This window comes from Asterias amurensis, chromosome 6 (assembly GCF_032118995.1).
Source record: "Asterias amurensis chromosome 6, ASM3211899v1".
NCBI classification, from domain to species: Eukaryota; Metazoa; Echinodermata; class Asteroidea; order Forcipulatida; family Asteriidae; genus Asterias; species Asterias amurensis.
Window position 1 is genome coordinate 14,166,905 of NC_092653.1, and position 16,119 is coordinate 14,183,023.

The 16,119-nt window shown below is 37.7% G+C and overlaps 2 protein-coding genes across 3 annotated transcripts in view; one reads left to right on the forward strand and one right to left on the reverse strand.

The window, feature by feature from the left end:
- The window catches only part of LOC139938690 (angiopoietin-4-like), a 16,301-nt gene extending 7,907 nt beyond the window's left edge, over positions 1 to 8,394 (forward strand). The window contains exons 2-8 of the mRNA XM_071934305.1: positions 1,809 to 2,057; positions 2,872 to 2,964; positions 3,868 to 3,963; positions 5,897 to 6,018; positions 6,909 to 7,179; positions 7,505 to 7,516; positions 8,064 to 8,394. Coding sequence (XP_071790406.1) covers positions 1,809 to 2,057; positions 2,872 to 2,964; positions 3,868 to 3,963; positions 5,897 to 6,018; positions 6,909 to 7,179; positions 7,505 to 7,516; positions 8,064 to 8,332 — 1,112 coding nt within the window. The 3' untranslated portion in view covers positions 8,333 to 8,394. The remainder of the gene's footprint in view (positions 1 to 1,808; positions 2,058 to 2,871; positions 2,965 to 3,867; positions 3,964 to 5,896; positions 6,019 to 6,908; positions 7,180 to 7,504; positions 7,517 to 8,063) is intronic.
- Positions 8,395 to 10,458: 2,064 nt separating this feature from the next.
- Positions 10,459 to 16,119, reverse strand: part of LOC139938971 (uncharacterized) — a 49,339-nt gene continuing 43,678 nt past the window's right edge. For both annotated transcript variants that reach the window (XM_071934656.1, XM_071934657.1), the window contains 4 exons: positions 14,650 to 14,763; positions 13,984 to 14,013; positions 13,635 to 13,743; positions 10,459 to 12,275 (listed from right to left, as the gene is read on the reverse strand). In XM_071934656.1, the coding sequence (XP_071790757.1) occupies positions 11,939 to 12,275; positions 13,635 to 13,743; positions 13,984 to 14,013; positions 14,650 to 14,763 (590 nt within the window). In that variant the 3' untranslated portion in view covers positions 10,459 to 11,938. The remainder of the gene's footprint in view (positions 12,276 to 13,634; positions 13,744 to 13,983; positions 14,014 to 14,649; positions 14,764 to 16,119) is intronic.

The following is a 16,119-nucleotide window of genomic DNA, read 5'->3' on the forward strand; positions in this document are numbered from 1 at the left end:
AGGATTCTAATCTATCGGGATTTGGGAAATGAGTTCATCACAAAATATTAATATTGGAGCTCATCATCCCCCCTTGGGAGGCAGGTTGTGCAGAACTCTGCAGCTCGTCTTATGGTATTAGGAAACATTAATTTGGGTCTCTTATTCTAAGAGACTAAAGGCCCGGTCACACAGGCCCCGATAACGAAAACGAAAACGAGAACGATAAAAATGCACGCTCGCGATTGGTCGAATTGCTCCACGCAGAATACGCCCACGCTCATTCAACCAATCGAGGGCGTGCATTTTTATCGTTATCGTTTTCGTTCTCGTTATCGGGGCCTATGTGACCGGGCTTTTACACTGGCTACCCATCCACTCTCATTACAATGAGGCAAAACGTATGAATGTCTTGGATAAGCAGCCCTTTTTGTGTTTTAGAATAAAAAGACGAACAAAGTTGTCAGAAATCGGTGCGGAATTTTCCAGAATCGTGACACAGCATCCTGGTCGCAGAAAAAAAAAGAGTCACACATGGAAAAGCATTTAACAAATATATTTCCTGCAGTTTGCTTGTAAAAGTTCTGAGTGGTTTCCTCCCTCTATTTTTATTTCTTTTTTTGTTAAGGGTGTTTCATGTTATAGGTTTAATTCACGGGACGCACGGTTTGTTTGTTTTGTTCATTTTGTTGTGTTTTTTAAAACGAACTCTTGGTAAACATCTTGAAGTAATTCAATGTCTGAATTTTTGGACGTCGTTTCTTATCCCCCATGTTTAAAATAACATGTACTTTATTTGGACTACTTCTTTTATTATTTCCACATTAACAAATAATTATACAGCTACTTGGTGAATATTGCCTAACCTTTTAACGAACAAAAGAATTACTCGCTCAACAAGCTCTTGCCACTGTGTGTGCCAACCTTAATTGCGGCGAAAACAATCGTGGGTTGGGAAACTGTATAAAGATGTCCCAAAAGCTAATTAACTATCCATGAAATTAAAATCTTGATGCCCGAGTGATCACTTTGATGAGCAACATCAAACGATGGGTGAACATTAACAACAAAGCATTAAACCGTCCGTGACAATCGCTCCTTCGTGGTCATCTAATCGGGTGAAAACAATTCCTCCCTTCCAATCTGACTATTATTATTGTATAGATGCTCCGTGGTGCAACTTGGGCCATTTAGAGGCAATGTTGAATGAAACAGAACAGAAAGCCTTCAAAGTTTGAGATTTAGAACAATATGTGCTTTTTGGATTTCGGCAGAGATTAGCTGCCATTAACAAGTGATCAGCCTTAACAATGGCCCTTCGTCATGCAAAGAAGTTCCAAAAATGGGGAATTCTCAAATTCTGATCAGTGTTTCATTATTGGGAGACTTTGGAATGCTACTAGGTGGCAGCAGACTCAACATGTATATTTCCATTGTTTACGTAGTTCTGAGCATGGGCACTTTACAGAGAACAATGGATTTTACCTGGGAATGGTAATTAAGCCCGCTGCTGCAAAGTCCCACATTGTTTCGTTTCAGTTATTTAACCTTCGGCTCGGTCCATTAATAGTGGGTGCGTTCGTTTAGCTTCCCTGGGTCGACCCTGGTGTGTGGCGTTTTTTTCCCAGGACGAACGTGGGTAATTATCGGCACACGTTCGTCCTGAAAAAAAAAAAAAAACGCCACACACCGGGGTCGACCCGGGTAAGCTAAACGAACGCACCAGTGTTCCAACCCAGGTTAACAAGTGAAGTTGAAATCTAACCAATTTTTTTTATATAATATTCTGTAACCATAATTGCAACTTAAGGAACTTATTTTTGTTCCAGCATCCTGGTATGGGTTCGCATCAGTCACAGCATTTAGTTGCAGCTTCGGGAGGGAACCGAACCCTAAGGAGAACGGCATTATACGGTGGGTCATGCCGTTAAATCACCGCCTTCGATGCCAGTGTACCAGCATCTACCCTGGGGGCATGAACACGTATACACCCGAGAGAGGGTTTGATCCGTTTTACACCGATCACCCTCTCTTCACAGACCTCGATTTCGAAATATTCAACTACTTCGATTGTGAAAGTGAGTAGCTTGGATATACCATATACAAACTAATGGACACAGTTAATGGGTGGAAAATGTAATATTGTGATTTTCCCTGGAAAGTGTGGTCCAAAGGTGGATTAGACCTTTGATGTCCGCACATTACATGATCCTAACTTATCGGGACAGTGATTTTTATTTTGGACAGACGAGAAACTGGGAGGAGTACAATGCCCCCTTCAAATTCTACTCTTACTAGCTTTTTACATGTATGTTTTAAATAAAACTTGGCTCAGTGTGCATTCCCCCAAGCGAATTCTGCGTGGATGACGTAAAATCCCCGAAAATCAACATCAAAGACACTGTTGTTGTTATTACTAGTCACTTTTTGTGGAATCATATTTTTTTTCGTAAAACTGTGTTCAAAATGACAAACATACGGGGATCGGATGTTATGTTAAAAAGTTACTTTTGATGTCGACCACAGCACCTCTCACCGATCCAGATATGACAGTGTTGAACTTCTTTGTTTACATTAAGCCCAGCTGGACCAGGAAGCAACTTCTCGATACTAATACAAAACATTTTGGAATCACGCAGTGCAACAATTGTCTTTGAATTAGAGTAAAATGTTCCGTTTGTAATACTGTGGAGGTTTACTGTACAAAACATTTCCTGGACTTCTACAAACAAAAATACCGATTTTCATTATCAACATTAGTGCTATATAGTAAAGGTTTGCGGTAACACGGTGTAAGCCTTTATTACATACAGGGCCATATATCGTACTACCACCATGAAAAGTTACAAAAGGTACTATAATAGTAGTGCTTGTACTTATTTTTACTCTCAGATTGTTCACTGACGTGTGGAAACGGCGGTACATTCATAGACGATCCCTGTCATTGTTTGTGTGCCCAAAACTGGACTGGCAAAACATGTACTAGTAAGTATGAACAACAAAACTATAAGCCAAATCAAAAGAAGTCTGAAATTCATCTAGAGAAGCAAACAATAGGCATGCTCTAGTCCAAAATGGCTATCACATAAACCACCCCACAACCCCTTAGAGCGACACCTCAAAGGCCATCTAACATCACCTGCTCAAATTGTGAGAAGAATTCCGGAGCAATGTTTGTTTTTATCCCCGTCCATGTGACACTTTATTGATAATAATATTTTACTGGTAACAAACTGTGAAGTTTGATTGGTCGAGAACCAATCACGTGTGACGTGCAACAAAAACGCATGTTACATGGCTCGGGGGTCGGGTAACATGAAAAGTGATGTACATGTACACCGATCGGTGTACATCACATTGATCGTTCCCAGTGTTGGTCGATTTCCAGCGCTGTGTACGAAACACCAGCGGTTTGAGGGAACAGTGAGGAATTGTTTCTTGCTCGTCTGCTTATTAAACAATGAATACTCCGTCGTAATAATGTTTGAAGATAACAACAGAACTTCGAGAAGAGGAATAACAATTATACAAAGGTATAACAAAACAATTGTTGCACGCTGTGATTGGGGTCCATGGGTTTTGTACACCCTCGGGGGAAAATGGCAACCTCGGCTTCGCCTCAGGTGCCACCCCCCCCCCCCCCCCCCCCCTCGGGTGTACAAAACGCCATGGACCCCGTCACAGCGTGCAACAATTAAATAATGTGTCAAATCTTTGCATCTCTGTTTGCATACATATAATAAACATAATTCGGTAGTCACAGTAAAATTGTTGTTCCATGGAAAGATGGACTAAAACAATTGTTTAGTAATTTTCTTACATCACCTATACATCTCCATACAAAATTGCGTTTAAAATGATTTACCCTAAGAACTATATCATTTTCAGAGTGTGCATTGACTGGCTGTGAGAATAACGGTACGCTCGATGAAGCAACCTGCACGTGCACATGCCCGAAACAGTGGATGGGAAATACCTGTACTGGTAAATAGCATGCCCTTCTTTCTTAATTCTTCCCAATATTTTCTGAATCACTGAATACTATGATTGTTTCATGAAATCCATATCGCTCGAGATGTAAAAACAATAATTCGGGACATTTTGCTCGCTTTTGTGAGTGGAATGAGAAGACTTTCTGCCAACGCATGTCAACGCATTTGGTAATCCCAATGGAAAGTTTTTGCTCATGAAATGAAGCTTTATTTATTTTATTTTATTCATTTTCCCCCCATATTTATTAATTGTGTTAGAAATGTTGAAATTTAGCTATAGGCCTTTTGGCACTGCGAACAAATCTCCGTGTTGGACACGGGTCCGACACGTGATAAAAAAGGCCCATTTGTGTTACCTAATTTTCATATTGGGAACTCAGTCCTTGCTCATAAGTAGCTGTGTGAAACTGAAAGGTATTCATATTCAGGATAATCTTAAATGGGATTCCCAAATTAATAATATGTGTAAAGGTTTTACCCACAAACTGTACTTTTTACGTCAATTAAAACGCTGTAATATCCCTGTAGCAGATCTTAGAACAGTGTATTTACAGTATTTGAGACCAACACTTGAGTACGCATCTCCAGCATGGTCTAACTAAAAGTCAAAAAGACTTCCTCGAAAAGCTGCAGAAAAAAAGCCTTTCGGGTCATCCTTGGTCATAACCATTTTTACACTCAATCGTATAAAGAAACTTGTCAGCTAATTGATATTCCCCCTTGGTAGAAAAAACTATCCATCGGTTTTAGTACCACCCTCCTCAACTCCCCCATGCACCGAGACTAGCTCCCCCCAGCAAGAAATAACAATTTGAGGAATTCCAACATGTTATCCATTGTTAGATGCCGTACTAGTCGATATAAAAACAGCCCCATTCCACACCTGACTGCTCTCTTGAATAGGCAACAATATATATATATATATTTCTGTTTTACTTTGCTTGTATATATATGCACATGTTTCAGATGCAATTGCTATTTATTTTTAACTTGCCTCCTGCTGCATGCTCTTGTAGTGCAATTGTTTATTTCGTGCTTCTATTTACGATCATTTAAAATATTAAATGAATATAGAAGCACCTATAACAGAGTTTATAGCAAGAGGTGTGTTATGCCTCCCTAGTGGAAAGTATTTTTGTATTTTAGTCTTTGAATATCTTGTATTTTGCAATTGTACTTAAATAACTATTTTTATATCTTAATGTTTTTCTGTAATTTTAAAAGCAATTCAGCCTCTGGCTGGCTGACTAGTTTGGATGTTTTTAAATTCCTGTTGGTTTCAATTGTGAACTTTATTGACAATTCACGGATTATTAATTTTGAGGACGTTATCGACACCTACATGCACTGCTTTACAAAATGTCTATATTGCATTTATTTTAAGAGAAACGGGGTGAAAGTTCTTACAACAAAATCCCACATTATGCACACGGAAGGTAGGGCCTACATTCAATCCATGCCTCCATTCCACGCGAAAGAATTTGAGGCTATATATACCTACCTGAACATGCTCTTCAAAAGGCACACATGGGTGCGTTCGTTTAGCTTCCCTGGGTCGACCCCGGTGTGTGACCCCGGTGTTTTTTTCGAGGACAAACGTGGGTAATTATCTGCACACGTTCGTCCTGGGAAAAAAACCGCCACACACCGGGGTCGACCCAGGGAAGCTAATCGAACGCACCCTACGACACCGAAAGGGAATTAAGAAAACAAAGATACGAAAGCCCAAACGCAGGCAACAACTGATGGAGCATTTAACACTGTTTTTTTGACAATATTATTGTCTGCCTATAGCCTTCTCGATACAGTCTGTACGTAAACCAGCCAGCTATAAGGGGATAGGGCCTGTGTAATTGTTCATACTTATGCCTTAAAAAAAAACCCAGAATATTTACGTATCGTTATTGTTTATAATTCAATTCTAGATACCAGACACTACGACTGCCGAGACTACTTCGATGATGGTGAAAGTGGGAACCGTGTCTACACTATTTACACATCCAAGTATCCAGGAGGCCTTGAAGTAAACTGCCGTGGACGATGGATTGTAAGTTCTTTTCTTGAACGAAAATGTCAAGTCATGAACTTTGCTGAATTTCATGTAAAATGATTTAAATCAATAAAGAAATCGAGTCGTATTATTATGACTATAAATAGATTTTAATTTTGTACAAAAAAAAATCTTTTGGAATACACTTTTTTTATTTTTAACCAGCGTTTTTCTGAAAGATTCGCGAAAGACTCCGTTACGTAATCACTCACGTTACGTCATAGATGGAGCTCCAATTTGTATAGCCGCCTAGAGCAAGTTCGAGTGTGCACAATGGTTAACTAAAGGTTGACCAAATGCACTCGAACCCAGGCTGGTCGACCATTGGTTGACTACTGTGGTCGACCATTTGGAACCAGCGTCGAGCCCATGGTTTCTTCACTGGTCCCAACTGCATGTTCTATTCTAACATGTGTAAAGCGCAGAAGGGAACCAGTGACATGCACTGTAGCGAAAAGTCGGAAGGTTGACTAGACTTCCCAATGAGTCGTTCGGGTGGGTGCGACACTGCGCATGTACGTTGCTGGTCAATAGTCAACCACGGGTCGACTAATTGTGCCCGCTCGAACTTGCTCTTAGTTGCAGCGTGGAGGTGTAACAAAGCAAACTCCCAAACATGACATCAAAGCAATGTGATTTTGACGCGCGCCGTCAACGGCTGAAGTGTTTTTTTTCCCTTAAGGTTGGGCTTGATTTTGTATTTGATAATTACGAAAAATTGAGAAGTTTACACATATCAAAATTACATTTAAATGGTGAACAAACGCATTATAAAGAAGTTAAAATAGCATTTTGGTTACTCAAACCCGCTCAAGTAGCTATTTAAACTAAAAATGATCTAGGCACTATTAACGATTTTTATTATGCTATTTATTTTGCTCTTCAAGGTTATCCAGAGGCGTAACAATAAGAATTTGGATTTCAACCTCGGCTGGGGCGATTACAAAGATGGCTTTGGTGACGTAGCTGGGAGAAATTTCTGGCTGGGAAACGAGAAGATTCGTCAGTTGACTGAAGATACATCCAACACCTGGACTATACTTGTCCTCTGTTGGCTATATGGATCGGACAATACATCTCTCGACAGAAAAATTCAGAATTTTCGGCTCTTGGGAGAAAACTACACTCTCCAAGCCAATGACCAAATTTCTTTCGAAGGTATATAAAGCAGGAGCTGATTTTTCAAGTTTTTACTGTTCTGGTATATTCTTTATACCAGTCAGGCGTTTCTAAAAGCCCTTTAAACAGGCGTTGTTTGCCAACAGAGCGCCATTAGCCAAATAATCATATTCAATTTAAAGGCACTGGTAAAAAAGCTGAGCAAAAAACACGCAATTACCGGCGATTCTCAAGTTGTACAAGCAGAAAGAGGGGTACAAATGCTGCCAATCTTAATGACCGGTGTGGCGGTTTCAACTTTTCGCTGTGTTCAGTTTTCCGAATGACCAAATACGGTAGCATGTCATGCGATGCCTGCGCACAGCAAGCGAAAGTAGTCCATTTTAGTGCCGTATTGAGTCATCCGTTACCCTCCGGTAGCTGTCATGGTGGCGTCCACGAGTCGAGCACATCTAGCGGCAAACGCGTGGATCGTATGAGTTTTTTTTTTTATGCAAGCAGAGTGTGACCTGCCTGAAGTTGTACCCATGAATACATGTAAAGATGGGGCAAGAGATTATGTGACTACGCAGAAAAGAGGCGTAATATAAACAATGTGGGGTCACTGCTGAGAGAACAACAGTATTTGCCAGGGTACTCGCGGCGGTGTCTGACAAGTCACCCAGAAAACTGAACGCGGCGGAAAGCTTAAACCGCCACACCGGCTTCGAGATACACTTTGATTTTTAAGCATGTCTTCTATTGGTAACAGCCCTAAAAATTGCTTACCGCAAAAAAATGTCAGTGGCATGCAGGCATTTTCTCGAAGATGGCTTTAAAATTTACCCAATAACCATAGCTGTACACATTAAATGTAAACCATGAACCCTTTTTCGACACCATTACAAGAGTATAAACACAATTTTTCTCAATTGCATTTTTAGGTAGTACGATTCTATCTGCAAACAACATGCCATTTTCGACACGGGACAGAGACAACCGTGGTGACAGTAATGTGAACTGTGCCGAAGAGTTGACGGGAGGCTGGTGGTTTAATGGTTGCAGCGGGGAAGGTACTACAAGAGAGATCAACCTTAATGGTGAATATATCGACGACGGTACCAATAAAGGTTTAAAACGTCCCCAATGTGCTGACAACTGTCCGTATATAAGGCGAACCCGTATGGCAATAAGACGTAACGAAATCAATTAGGTATGAGACTCTATAGCGGAGTCTTTCTCGAAGGCAAACAAATGACAACACAACACATGAATAGATCAAAATGAATGGTTCCACTCAAATCTCAAAAAGTAATAATGCATTTCAGGTTTGTAAAAATATATATAAGGGACTCATAATGACCCTTATTTCTACCATTTAAGTTATGTGTAAATGTGTGAACTGTCTCCCATTATTTGACTCCCATAAATGGCCGACCGTGTTAGTTCGCAAAGTAAAAGGAAAAATTTCGAGAAAAATTTGTGTGGATCATTGTATTCTATACTTTTAAAACATTGTTCAAATGCATTTCATAACAAACGGTTACAAACGCTTTTAATAGAACAACTCGTCCGATCCAAGGCAACGTGTTCCTTTAACGAACATACAACACGTAACCATCAGATAAAGAAACTTGGTTTAAACCCATACACCGATGTGCATTTTAAGCAATGCACATTCAGTATTGTTTTCCGTTATGAAACTGTGAAACAGAACATGTGAGATGATCTGAGCTGTATCGGCCCTACCTTTTCATAAAGTCAGGTCAAAAGGTTAGAAACAACAAAGTTTACACAAATTTAATATTATGATTGATAAAGGTTGTGTGTTTACAGTTCTAAATAATGTTATTCTTCTCACTCTTCCGGCAGAAACTGCATGGACACAATGATTACAATTTAAATTTCAAATTTTATTATAAATTTATTAGTAGGGCCTAGTTGCACTTGCACCTTAAAGGCAGTGGACACTATTGGTATTTACTCAAACTAATTATTAGAATAAAACCTTACTTGGTAACTTTGTGTTTTTCTTTCATAACCAGCTCAAAACTTCGACGACCATGTTGAGGTATACCAATTGAGAAGACTAGTCTTTAACAATTACCAATAGTGTCCATCAGTGTCTTTAATATAAATGTATATTTCCTGCATGCACTTCCTAAAATTTCGTGTTTTTTTTATACATGGAAATAAGTGTTTTATTGAAAAAAAAAAAGGAATGAACTTATGGAAAGAGTACATTACTGATACACATGTATAGCAAGTTAAAGTCATTGCAATACATGCAGTTTTTGTTTATAATTTGGTGGGAGCTGGTTCCAGATGAGATTCTTAGCCATATTTATTCACGTTGGCATTCGTCAAACAGTTGTTACTTGTAACCTATCATGGCATAGCTTTTTTTAAGCAGTGGCGTAGTCATCAGGGGGCGGGGGCAAAGTCCCTCACACAAAACTTTCTGATGTAATAGGGACGGCACAACTTTTGAAAATACAAAAAAAAAGTATTAAAAACATTTTGTACACTCGGAAGGCTTCGAAACCAACGTCCATAATTCCTCTAGCATTGAACACGTGTGTTCTCAGTACATTTTGCAAAAATATCAACAGACATTTCCAATGTTGACAAACAAACCGCGCTGCCATGGACCGCCTATCGTTAATAAAACACTCAATCGTATAGCACACATTTTTGACCCAAATTCAATATTTTCTGCAAACTTAAAAAAAAAAAATCCCATGATTGGTTGTTTTTTTTCCAATTAATTCAACACATAGTTTGAATTTGTTCAACATTGTTATGTCATCTGTTTTCGATTTGCATTAAAGGTTTTTCAGTTTCTCTCAGGTTGGCAAACACTTTTGTTGTGACGTTGCAATAGAAAAGGCTGTCGGGACACTTTAAGTTGAAGAAACAACCTGAAGCTTAAACTTTCTCCCACCATTATCTTCAAACAGTGTAAGTTTAATGTAAATATGTGAATTTTGTTCGTTTGTGAGGTATGGCAATTGTTTGCCAATTAATTATTTCGGGCGTGGTGCCCAGTAATGGTGGATGTCAAGTGTATATTGAAAGAAGAAGCAAAGTACTGGCTAAATATGTTGGGTGTGTAGTTGGGAGAAGAAGCCAGGTACTAGCTAAATTTGTTGGGTGTGTTGTTGGAAGAGGCCAGGCACAGTCCAAGTATGTTGGGTGTGTTGTTGGGAGAAGAAGTCAGGTACTTGCACAATTTATAGTGGTTGTGGTTGAATTGAAAAAATAAGCCAGGCACTGGCCAAAATTGTTGGGTGTGAATGGTTATACATTATCCTAAATTGTTTTTTCGGCAACGTTCTCAGTTTTGTGTTGGCAATAAAAACAGTTTCCAGAGGCTGTGACAATCAATTAAAAAAAAATTGTCTGCTGGTTTTATTCAAATCTGTGTACAAAAATTAAAAGCAAAAAAACCCCACCAGTTTATAAATCGAAAAATATATAAACATCATGTTTCACTAAAAGCTTTAGCCATATTATGGTAGGCCTACTCAAGGTCATGTGACACAAGACAATTTACAGTCAACCAGTTCCGTGAATCTCAACCTACATCCCAACAACATTCAAAATTCATTTTTCACATAATTTCCTCTGGTGCTGCAATATGCAATCATGAAAGAAAAATGTATCTTGTGGAACCAACACTAGACTAGACCCTTGTCTATATCCACAAAGGCAAACAAAAATTGCCAGAGAAATTATAGACCTTTTATTTGGCATTACAAATGGGTATACTTATGCTTTAATTTGTTTGTAAAATTTAGTGGGAAAGTGTTAACCCTATATATGCCCCTGTGACTTTGAAATAGAACTGCCCCATAGGCCTATAAGCTTTCTCTCCTGGTGAATTCTGACCCATGACTGTTTCAATAGCTATTCAATGCTTAAATATATTCTATCACAACATCTCACACTTGAGCTAAAGCCTATCACTGTTAAACACAAGGCCTATGCTTGAAACATTGAATAAACCATTAAAGCCACTGGACACTTTTGGTAATTGTCAAAGACCAGTCTTCTCACTTGGTGTATTTCACCATATGCACATAAAACACAATGTGAAAATTTGAACTCAATTAGTGGTCGAAGCTGCTAAATAATAATGAAAAAAAAACACACCCTTTTCACACGAAGTTGTGTGCTTTCAGATGCTTGATTTCGGGATCTAAAAATTCCGAGGTCTCGAAATCAAATTCGTGGAAAATTACTTCTTTCTTGAAAACTACGTTACTTCAGAAGGAGCCGTTTCTCACAATGTTTTATACTGTCAACAGCTCACCAATGCTCGTTACCAAATAAGTTTTTATGGCAACAACTATTTTGAGTTATTACCAATATAGTGTCCACTGCTTTTAAGCGCAGTGTATGCAGCGTTCTATATAGTGTGCAATCCAATCTTAAATTCAAAACATCACAGTGATTTTTTTTAGCATATTGAGCCAGCAACCATACTCAAAAGAACAATATATATGTGTTAATTTAAAAAACATTGCTTTATGTACCTCACAGTCACACAACTTATTGATGTAAATTAAACCCTCTTGGAGGAAAATCTTTCGGACGAGTAAAACCCATAACATTTAAATAATGCAGAATTTTAAAACAGCATCTTTTAAGAACTATAGCTATAGCTGATAAGAACTCAAAATTAAACTAATTTAAAAGCAAAAGCTATTCGAAACTGTTGTACCGAAATAACGAATTATCATCTCAAATAATCACATCAATATCTTCATCTTCAGTTGCATAACTTCAAACTCTGCAATCATTTCATGAACAGAATTTACTTCAGGAGTGATTTAGTATCCGGCTGCGGAAACACATCAGATGATGTAGAAAGTGGGCGAGTGGAGTAAACAGGTGGTTGCTTTGCACCCATGTAAGATGGGTTGTCATACCCGCCTTTGTCTTCCTTGCTTTGCAGCTGGCTGAAAGCCACATCATTGGGAACGACATAGGGGTCGTCAGTTTTGACAGAGCCCCCCTCTGCACCCCCAGTTGGCATTCCTTGAACGGTGTCGTTATTAGCGTTGTACGCTAGACCAGCAGTGGAGAAGCGAGAGTTGTAGATGTGATCAGGAGTGGGCACACCGTCTTGCGGCCCAGGTTGGGTTCGTGGTCTGGTAAAAATAAAAGAAGAAACAAAATCATACAAATAAATGTTCATAAAGTAACTTCATAATACATCTATGTATTATAAGCAAGTTGAAGCACATTAAGTTTGAACAAGACTAAATGAGTCTTTGAAAGCAAGTCATTGTTCTTTAAGGATTTGGATACTTGTTTCTAATTCAAAACATAACGTCCAAAGATTTACACTAAATTTACTTAGTGTGAAGATAATACCAGCAGAAAGCTTCCCTTAAAATATTACTTGCTGAGGTGCTGTACATGTAGTTTTTGAGAAATGAGAAGAAAAAAAAAACAAGTCACAAAAATAATTTTCATCTCAGTCTCAGTGAGACGGAAATTATTTTGTATGTAAATACGTATTACTCAGTTATATGGTAAAATAACACATATACAGCTGGTTAATACGTTTTTTACATGCTAAAACTGAGAGTAAAACAATTGTTGTGGCATGTTTGACTCATTTGTCATTTGTCAAAAACTACAGCACCTCAGTAAGTATTATTTTAAGGGAAGCTTTCTACTATCTCTGTCCTTACTCTATGTTCAAACTGTGTAAGTTAAATGTAAATCTGTGGACATTGTGTAAGAAGTACCCAGACCCTTTAATCAAGAATGTATAACGAGCTGATCCTCAAACTTAAAGTCGTTTTACATTTTGATCATTATTGATACCAGTTTTGGTAGATGGAGGAGGCGGGGCTTCAGGAGACAAAATAGTTAGTGGGGGTCAGTACAGCTAGTAAGCCTATATAACACCAGTACACATCCTTACAGTACTTCCCAAGCACAGACCAACAGTTTGGCCTATTATTAATAACAATAACAACAATTGCTCTATTGACCCATTTCACCTGACGTCATCATCAGAAAAATCTTGAATGCGCCATACTGGTGGGCAGTTTCACTGTGCGTTTTCATGTATAACTCTTTGCCGTGCATTATGCAGTGGAGTTTGCATTTTAAGACGACGCGGCATTAATACTAACCTAACTGCCCACCAACATGGTGAGCGTGGCATCAGTCGCCGCGTGTGACGCGCGTGCAAGGGGTCAATATACAGCGCATTTCAAAATAATCATCCAAATGTGCTTGACTAACAGTGCCCTGGGCATTGTGCCACTGTATAAAGCCTGGGCAACCTTAGCTTTATAGGCTTTTTCATACAAAATATCAACCTCTTTGGTGGTACCCATTTACATGTGTACCCCTAGGTGAGGAGAAACACATTATAGTAAAGTATCTTGCTCAAGGTCATAATTGTTACACCGGGATTCAAACCCACACTCTGATGACTTATCTCAACCACTAGGTCATCTGTCCCTTAAATTCAGTTTGCAAACCCATACCTTCGTTTCTGCATGACCTTGAACATGATGACGACCACGATCAGAATAATTACAACTAGAAGAATAAGTCCAAGTGGTAATCCAACAACCAGTCCTGTAGACTGTGCACCTGTTGGGCACACAACAACATAAATACCTCAATCAAAAACAACGGTAATTTACTCAAAATTGTGTAACAAATATACAATGAAAAAAGAATTTAATTGAAAGTATAAATAAAAAATAAAATAAAAAAAATCATCATCATTATGGCAAAGGACTACTTTTTATTGCATGTTGTTACATGTATATTGGTATCAGTACTAAATGTTTCCAAACTGTGGGTTGTATCTTTAGCCTCTCAACTTACCTCTTGTACCAGGCCCTTTAACATCATTTCCTAAAAATAAAAATAATAAAAAAATCTGTAGTTGTTGTAATCGATACACATAAGAAGGTATTCGTGTGGCAACATTTTCTGTCCATTCAATTGATCAAATTTAGACAAAACTGTTCCCTGATTTTATGTCATTGAGAATGCAAAAGCGCAATGTCACAAAATATCCTCGACACATCAGTTTGAATAAATTTCAATTGAAACAAAGTGTCTGTTGATCATGAGCTTTAAACATGGTACCTGACTAAATCTCCATACATGATACAGATAAACACACGCAAACCAAATTAACTTGAGATAATAATGATAGGTATTTGTAATGCGCCAAATCAATCTAGGCAGATCTTCAAGGCGCAGCAGAGACAATGTAAACGAAACAATACATGACCATATCAAGTGAATGCCAAGCATAAACAATAATAATAACACCATTTTAAAACAACACCAACAATGGGTAAGAAATCAGAAACCAGTGAGGGAAACCACGACCACACCTGCAGCATTGAGCCAAAGAAAGTCCTGCCAAGGCGGGATGATGTTTATGTCAAAAATAAATCCTCTTCTAAGAAAGATAAAATAAATAAAATATGGTTCTGCACATAGAGACTGTATCAAGTACAAACAATAAAGGTGTTTTACCTTCCTCGCAGTTATCCCCGGTGTAACCTGTTCTGCAGTTGCATTTTGTTTTGCCACCCCCTACTGGATAGCAGGTACCACCGTTTAGGCAAGCTACATCAGCACAACTGACATCTGTATTGAAAGTAGAAAATCAATCAAGTTACATTAGTCAATCTTTCATCACGTGCATGTACATGTAGGTCCAGTAATACTTTATAGAATAGCAAACAACACATAAGTAGGCCTAATACTAAAAAAATTATGGAAATTGAAAAAAAAAATCAAAGGCTTAAACTTTTTTTTAATTATATGGTAGGTGCACTTGGAGAGCATACCAAAGTACCTTTGAACACTAACACATTTATTTGAAAGATATACATAATTGCAGAATACAAGTACATGTACATGTAGGCCTATTCTGAAACATGCAGAATATAAAGAATAATACACATTTGATGAATGCAAATAATATTAATAGAATAGAGTACAAAATAGAACATATTTAAATAATAGGCCTAACAAGAATACAAATTACGAAAAACATTAATCTATTCTGAATGGTAGGGCATTATAACAGTTGAAAAGAATACAAGAAATAATGCACAAATGCAAACTACATGGAGAAAAAAATATACACAGTTGCAGAATACAGCATGAAATAATTCATTGCGGCAGACACGAGAATGAATCAAACTGCAGAATAAAAAGAGAATAACTTATTAACATTTGTACAAGGAGAAAAAAAGAAAAGTAAGAAAGTTATACACATTATTCTGAATGCAAGTGATTAAAGTATTGAAAGCATTTATACTGGAAGAAAACAAGAAAATATGCACATCTGCAGAATTCATGAGAATATACACATTGCAGAATAACGAAGATTCAAAATTGCAGAAAGAAAGAGAACAGTTGTATAAGCACAAAAAATACACACATATTCTTAATGCAAGAGCGTAATATAATAATTTCAGAATACATTAGAATATGCAACATAAAAGATAAAAATAAATTATTGTAGAATACAAGAGAATATAGTACACACTTGCAGAAAATGAGAAAACAGTTGCAAAGTACGAAAAATATACACATTCTGAAAGCAAGAACATAAATAATAATTTCAGAATACAAGAGAAAGCATGTCATTTTTATGCAGGATATAAGAGAATATACACAGTTGCAGAATACAAAATTTAAAAAATTCATTGCAGAATACAAGAGAATATTTACACAATTGCAGAATAACACAGAATTGCAGAAAGCAAGAGAAAACCTGAAAAGTAAGAGAAAATAAACAAGTGTTCCAGAATGCAAGCGATCAAGAGCATAACATTAATAACTGAAGAATACAAAAGAGTATGCTCAAAAATGCAGAAAAAATGAGAATGTATACAGTTGCAAAAAACATGTAATAAATCATTGCAGAAGACAAGAGAATATATCAAATTGCAGAATTAAAGAAAATATACACAATTATAGAATTACAGAAAA